Source organism: Saccostrea cucullata, unplaced genomic scaffold (genome assembly GCF_032062105.1).
Source record: "Saccostrea cucullata isolate Sc308-1 unplaced genomic scaffold, CSIRO_AGI_Scuc_v1 ctg1156, whole genome shotgun sequence".
In the NCBI taxonomy this organism is placed as follows: Eukaryota; Metazoa; Mollusca; class Bivalvia; order Ostreida; family Ostreidae; genus Saccostrea; species Saccostrea cuccullata.
This window is the reverse complement of record NW_026926967.1, coordinates 258,176-266,055: the sequence shown is the minus strand read 5'-3', so window position 1 is coordinate 266,055 and position 7,880 is coordinate 258,176. Positions and strand designations below refer to the sequence as shown.

General features: G+C 33.0%; 1 protein-coding gene across 1 annotated transcript; it reads right to left on the bottom strand.

Annotated features, from left to right (window-relative positions):
* Window positions 1-6,312: 6,312 nt before the first annotated feature.
* On the bottom strand, window positions 6,313-7,567 carry LOC134273096 (hemagglutinin/amebocyte aggregation factor-like). The gene is made up of 3 exons (XM_062755273.1): window positions 7,324-7,567; window positions 6,736-6,849; window positions 6,313-6,461 (listed from the first exon to the last, which is right to left on the bottom strand). Exons 1-3 carry the CDS (start codon window positions 7,565-7,567, stop codon window positions 6,313-6,315), a joined length of 507 nt encoding a protein of 168 aa, XP_062611257.1.
* Between the last annotated feature and the right edge of the window lie 313 nt (window positions 7,568-7,880).

The following is a 7,880-nucleotide window of genomic DNA, read 5'->3' as shown; positions in this document are numbered from 1 at the left end:
TGGTTGTTGATATAATGATATGAAACAACTTCCGAATTCTCTTGAAAATGCATCAATGGCCAACTGATAGAGAACATATTGCCTAGAGGAATGCGAAAGTTTATCATCTCTTCTGAAAATAATTTCAAATAAAATATTTTCAATTTTTTCTGTTGTTGACACGTTTCTTTGTGGGTTGTATTTGACAACAATGTGTTAATTTCTTTAGATGCTAGAGCGCAATGATATTCACCTACATCTTCTTTTAGAATGAATGAAATGTGGAGGAGACTTTGAATCACCCTCACTTCTGGCTTAATCATGGTTTCAATACTATATTTTGAAGCACTGGTGATTTTTCTTCCATTTCTCATCCACAATATGTAATAGTCAGATTGTGTGTTCCAAGTATTGAATCGATATGTACTCCTGCATTCCAAGTTAACAGTTTCACCAATATTCCTTGTGTAAAACTCTATACTTTCTGAAAGGTTTGAGCTAATTCGGGGTGTATTCTTTCTGTTGTTTCTCGTGCTTGTCTGGCTGAAGAAAGGTTTTCAAATTCATTTCCGTCAAATGAAGAATGGGTTGACATGGATTCTTTTCCATATTTTTCAATGAAATGTAACCCAGAATAATAATGGTAACAGAAAAATATCACGAAAGAAAATGTAAAACCACAAAACACAGCAAGATTTACCAAGGAGTTGATAACAGTGTAATTCATTTCAAACTTGTTATCAAATCCGTAATATAGCACTAATCTTTGATATATGAAAACAAAACATAATCTGAGAACGTTAGGATATCTTCTTTCATATACCATAATATAACTCCGTAGATAAACGTTCCCTTTTGGTTTTCTTCGACAGCAACAAATATCATGTTTATAAACAACTGTTGAGAAGGAAAATATATGCAAATTGTCTTATACTTTGTATACTTTGTCTTGAAACATATCATCCAGATCCAAGATGTTATAACCTTTGAAAATGTGATTAAAAGTCAGCAGAAGAGAATCAACCTGCCATTTCCTAGAAGTGAATCTACAGAGAAGCTCTCTACAGAAGTCTGAGAATTTTCAAAGCCATTGGAATCCTCGTTTAACTTTGTGCAGATGTATAGAAACAATCCTGAAACAAGCATGAATACACCGTCGTATATTTGAATTTTTGCCATTGCACTGAAATAGAGCAGAAAGTATAAACATGTAAACGTCTATAATAAATGTATATTGTTATTTTTAATTAAAGATAATATTGAGCCAAAATCTGTTTTAAAAGAAAGAAACATTAAACCATTGAGAAAAAAAACAAGTATTGGGTTCTTCAAGTTTCTTGAAACAAGAGGCCCATGGGCCACATCGCTCATCTGAGCACATGGCTACGTAGAAACACAAATCAGCCCAGTATTAAAAAGTTTACTTGGGTGGGGTGGGGCAGCGCTTGAATTTTCTATTACTTGAGAATGCACTATATAAATGAAACACACATGTACATGTAACTTTGTCGTTCTAAATATGATTTTGAAAAAAAAATTCCTACATCAATTATATGGAGATTACGAACAGTATTCAAGATATAAAGACCACTTAAAAATACAAAACAAGAGCAGAGCAAACACGGACCTATTAAACATAAGAGCTGGGATCAGGTGCCATGTAAGAGTGAGCATCCCCTGCCGACCATTCATCCCTGCCTTGTCATGAGCGGGAAAAAATGGTTAATACCGTTGTCAATTCAGCTTTTGACTCAATACTTAATTGCAGTTGCTGACAAGGTCATTGTATCGACCATAGAATTTTCGAAAGGATGCTTTTAAACGAGACTGCAGAAATTATTGTTTCATCAACTACGTTTGCCTATGATTTTGAGTATTACTTTGAACTGAGTTTCAACTGTCCTGGGCCGATGATAATTAGGATAATAATCTTTCCTGGAAAAATAACTTTACCAGTTTTCCAAATAAAAATCGATATATAGTTGGTAACCAAAATACAAACCCAGTGATATTTGAAAACGATAGCTATTACCGATTTTAAAGTTATGGGTAACAAAAAAAATTTCAAAAGGTTGATTGATTAATTCTATACTGTTTAACGTCCCTCTCCAGAATATTTATATATATGGAGACGTCACCATTGCCGCTGAACGGCTGCAAATTTAGGCCTATGTTCGGCACTTATGGCCTTTGAGCAGGAAGTGATCTTTATCGTGCCACACCTGCTGTGACACGGGTCTCGGTTTATATGGTCTCATCCGAAGGACCGCTCAATTTAGTTGCCTTTTACGACAAGCAAGGGGCGGTAACTTTTGAGTTTGAACTTCGTTTGATTTCAAAAGAAGTTCAAACTCAAAAGTTACCGTTTTGTGGTCAAATAATTAAGACTCGAGGAAAGCTTTAACCTAATGGACATCGTATGGGTAAGACTTACCTTTGTGCAGACAAACATACAAACAGTCTGACACACATATAAGCAAAAATATATCTCCCGGTTGTTCGCCCAGGTAAAAGGGGGAGTGCGTGAAAAAAGCTAAACACTATCAGAATCTGTAAAATAACCTTACCTGGTATCTAAATAAAAGTTGGTGTATTTAATGCTGCAAAGGAAAACGTAAATCTATTTTCTCCTTGGATAAAATAAGAAAGAAATCTTTACGTAATAAAAATCGATAAACGCTTCGGAAAATAAAGTATTGCAGTGTACATGCCTGTAAAGAAATGAAAACTTAAATGCCCTTAATGGTTTATACATACAAAGATGACTGTATGAATGGAATATAAATATATATAATATGGAGTTTACGCTCAAAATGGGGACCAAGAAACGAATAAAAGTTAGAATGTAATTTTTAGCTCACGTGAGCCAAATGCTCAAGTGAGCTTTTCTGATAAAAATTTGTCCGTTGTCTGTCCTTGTCGTTGTTGTAAACTTTTCTTCATATTTTCATCTTCTTCTCAAGAATCCACTGGTCCAATTTCAATCAAACTTGCTACAAAGTATTTTTGGATAAAAGGGATTCAAGTTTGTTCAAATGAAGGGCCACGCCCTTTTCCGAGGGGAAATGATTATTAATTAGAGAAAATTAATGGAATTTTTAAAATATTTTTCTTTTCAAAACCCAATGAGCCAGAAAAAAATTAAACTCACGTGGAATCATCCTCAGGTAGTGTTGATTTAATTTTGTTCAAATCATGGCCCCCGGGGGTAGGGTGGGTCAAAATGGTCGATAAAAGTTAACATAGGAATATATAGGAAAAATATTTAAAAATCTTTTCAAAACCAATAGGCCAGGAAAGATGAAACTCAAGTGGAATTATCCTCAGGTTGTGTAGATTCAATTTTGTTTAAATCATGACACCCGGGGGTAGGGCGGGGCCAAAATGGTCTATCAAAATTTAACATAGGAATATATAGGAACAATCTTTAAAAATCTTTTTCTCAAGAACCACTGGGCCAGGAAAGATGAAACTCATGTGGAACCATCCTCAGGTAGTGTAAACCTAATTTTGTTTAAATCATGACCCCCGGGGGTAGGGTGGGGCCAAAATGGCCGATCAAAGTTTTACATAGGAATACATAGGAAAAATCTTCTTCTCAAGAACCATTGAGACAGGAATGATGAAACTCCTGTGGAATCATCCCAAAGTAGTGTAGATTCAAGTTTGTACAAATCATAACCCCCGGGGGTCGGGTCGGACCAAATGGCTGATAAAAGTTTTACATAGGAATATCTAGGGAAACCTTTTAAAACCTTCTTTTCAAGTACTTTAAAGCCATGCTTGGTGATATTTATAGGGAATCATTCTCAGGTAGAGTAGATTCACGTTTGTTCAAATCATGACCCCCTTTGGGGTTAATATGCAAGCCACCCTCCTCAGTAAACTTTCAATTCTGATCTGATATGTGCTTTTTCTTAGCTAATTGCTCAGGTGAGCGATGTGGCTCCTGAGCCTCTTGTATTGTTCAGCGAAAGGATTTTTTTTTTACTCAGAAAAAAGTAACACATATTATTTTACATTTACTCATCAAAGAAATTTTGAAAAAAATATATATGGAACAATCTTTTTTATCATTGGATATCTGTGACCCATTTAAAGGGCAACATGGATTTTTAGTTTTTTGTATGCATATTTTCCAATTATTAAAAGATATGACATCTATTTCCACATCTGTTTTGTGTTTGGTTCTGCTATTTTTTGTATTTTTTAACCTTTAAGAATACTCAACGTTCGATATCATTATAATTTAATAAATGTATGATATATGGAACACAATGCATCCTAGATTTGATTTTCATATATCTAAAACTGTTTACAAACAAAATCAGCACTGCACGAAAAAGGCGATGCTTTGAAAGATAAATATTTCTTATGAATAAAAAAACTTTGCCAGAAATAATTTGGCAATGTTTCTATTTTTTTCTGTGTATCTGGACTGTATTCAAGATTTTTTTCTCTCAGAACGTGAAGCATTTTCATGCAATGGAAGCATCAAAAACACAAAAATATCAAGATAACGCCAAATTATGTTTTGGTTGCTTGCGATCAATAAACCTACAAATTAGTATTATTGCCATAAAATAAAAAAAAATTAAAATTATTAAATAATGTCCCGTTTCTCCATGATTATTTTTCATTTAGAAATGTTCAATTATATTTAATTTGAATTTTTTTTTTTTTACTTATTTTCGAATATCCAAAATGCTTCTCATCAAAAGAGGTAAGTATAAGTGAATATGAATGAAATATCCTTTTCATATCGATGACCATAGATTATAAAGGCCTATAATTTGCATTGTTTTTGAAATCATTGTTATAAAGTGCATGCGTGCACATCGAATCAACTAAAATTTGTGAGGGTATTTTGTTACATAATTAATTTAAGTGACGATTGAAAATCACGTTTATCATAAATCTTGGTTGATACTTCATGTTTTAACGTCTTTGTAGGAATAATCGGGTTGTACAAACTACAGTCTGCTCAATAGTGGAGATTGGGCTCAATGTAAATAAACGGAGGAAAGTCTTATCTTTTTAATCTTATTTAATTTTATCTTATAAAAAGGACCCTGGAAGTTTTACAATGATTCAATGATTCTGTTTCGCAATTAGATGGCTCTGTACGGGATGATCTCACATTTTTTCTATCTTTTTTTCTTTGTTTTTGTTTGTGATCAGTCTTTAATTATGTTTTTGGTTGAACACTAAATTATGATAATGAATACAGATACTTTAAATATTTATACGCATGAAAGCAGAGCAAATCCTTAGACTGAATAATAAGCGCAAAACTGTCGAAATAAGAGGCTCTAATTGTTACTTGCATACGAGGGCTATCCCGTTAAATCGTAGACAAAGCGTTTTTCTCGAAATAGTAATGGACGCACTAAGCTGAAATTTTCAGTAAATGTTTATTAACACATTTAAGTGCATCATTATGTTTTTGATAATATACAGACAAAAAAAGACTCTATTATGCTTGAATGTGCACAGGGTACGGTCTTACGGCGCACGTTAAAAATAACAAGGTTAAATTAGAAAATACACAAGAATTGATTCGTAATAAAAGTTTTCAGTACTTATGATTGGGATGAAAATTATAATTTGATTCCCTAATCAATTTAGTCATATTTATAAAAAATTTCAAGGCATTTGGTTAACTTTTGGCAGATTCCCGAACATTCGAAATGGGATAGTGGTTAACACAATACACGAAAAATCGCGGTAAGTGATGACATTATGGCGCACCGGAGAGCAGGTCAGTTACATTAGGATGTTGTAAAGACACCTTAAAAGACTTTAAATGAATACAGAAGAAAGAAAATATGACAAAAATCACCAGATCTTTAGTATATAAATGAAATGGAAATTTTCTTAGCGAAGTCTTTTTGACTGAGTCCCCAGGTAGTACAAAATATACGGACAAACTGCTATTGTAATAGCAAAAGACGCCGTCACTGTCGACCGTTGATTTGAGATTGTCTGTTAGTTAACTAATGGTGAAAATACTGTCCGTAACTTCATAATAAATCTTTTGAAGATCGCATGTATGTGCCAGATTGGTACCTTAACTGGTTATAGACACTTACGTACGTGAATCAGTTGAATTTCTAAATTTAAGTGGTTTTACTTAAAGTCATACTTTTTCAAAACAAACAAAAAACCAAAGATAATTTTCGATTTATATTTCATTATTTCATTTTTTACATAGAAGCATGTTACTTTTTCACCAATTTACAAACTTCAAACTGGAATCGTCGATCTCTGAAAAAAAATGTTCTGTATAAAACATAGCTTAAACATGCATGTGTAAATTATTTAAAAAAAGTGTTATGAGGGAATATGTGTGCTAAACCCATTATGGTTGTGATGGACACTATTGACTCCACGCAGGACATAACCTTTTGGTACAAAATATACCACTGGCTGGTCATAATGATTTACCCAGCCCGTCCAACGACACTGTTTGTATTGATAATCTGCAATGAAGAAGCAAGGGTTATGTATAGAGTAAGTCGTATAATGTACCAGCAGAATAGTAGCCACAACACAATTAAATGACCAGTTTGAAAATGTAGGGTTTTAAAAAATTACAACAAAACTGTAAGAACAATTATTCATTTGTACTGGCAAAGAGTACGGGAGGATGAATCATGTACGAAAAAGTGGCTTGCACTATTTAAAAATTATGGTAACCGTTATTTTCTTATTCAGTGTGATTCGAGGTATTAAACGCACTTAAATTTTAGCAACGAAATTTATGGCGTCTATCGTCATAAGCATTGTGGTGATAGCTTGCCATGCCGTTGATGTACCCGGCACCAGGACATCGGTAGTGGACTGCATTATCAAAGTCGTTGACGTATCCTTTAAGTTGCAAAAATGAAGAAAAGATGAAGTTGAAAGTGATAAATCTCATAAATATTGTAAACAATAGGTGTAATGAAGAAAACATGGACTCTTGGAAATACCTGAGAAGGCCCCAGCTTTAAAATTAGTTGTTACATCCTCTTGGTAATTGAATCGTTTGGGGTAAAATTACAATTATAAATGAATGCCGGTGATAATTGTTTATTGATACGTAATAAAGAAAATTAATAATTATTGTAAAGTCTACCATAATGTTTAAATTTTGTTTGTCATTTGAGTCTTTATCTGGAAAAAATGATAACCTCAATAATGATTTGATTATCGATTCTCATTGTGGTTATATGAAAATGAGTCAATGTTCTAGACAGTCAATAACTAAATATTGGATAAAAATAATTTCACTTCTACTGTAAAATATATCGAAAGCTAGTTTTTGAAATTTTAACTCCGAAATAATGTAAAGACTTTTACCTGTCCAATGACAATTTACATCCCTCCCATGTTTTAGAGCTGTACCACAAAGGAGTTCGTATCTTCTGTCTTCATAATGATTGCTATGGAATGATACTATTGCATCAATGAATTTATTTGGGGATCGACAACTGAAGTTAAGAGGACCATCCAACTTGTTTTTGAAACTCAAAGCTTCTTTGAAAGCCAGGTCCAAACACAGGGAAAATACAATTACTTGTAGTTTTTCTCTTACATCTGCCATCTGAAAATTAATATTTTGTGTAGGATACATATTTAAATATAATTTAGAAAATTGTCTAAATAAAAAAGAGGCTAAAATATATCAGTGGTTTGAAAGAATGTAAAAACGTAACTCTTTCATGAATTTTAACGAGTTTTTTTATTTAACGCACACTTGAATGATAGACTTATATACATTTAAGCAACTGGCGCAGATGTCGAAGCTACACAGAATTCGAATTGCTTGACAAGAAAATTTATGGTGAGAAACAGTTTGAAGCGTTATTAGCATTCCTATTAATTTTATCTTTTTGACAAAAGGTAAATATCAAAGA

Coding starts and splice junctions, on each gene's coding strand:
- LOC134273096 (XM_062755273.1), bottom strand. CDS start 7,567: ATGGCAGATGTAAGAGAAAAACTACAAGTAATTGTATTTTCCCTGTGT. Junction 6,850..7,323: donor TGTAAATTGTCATTGGACAG/GTAAAAGTCTTT, acceptor TGCAACTTAAAG/GATACGTCAACGACTTTGAT. Junction 6,462..6,735: donor CGATAGACGCCATAAATTTC/GTTGCTAAAATT, acceptor TCTTCATTGCAG/ATTATCAATACAAACAGTGT.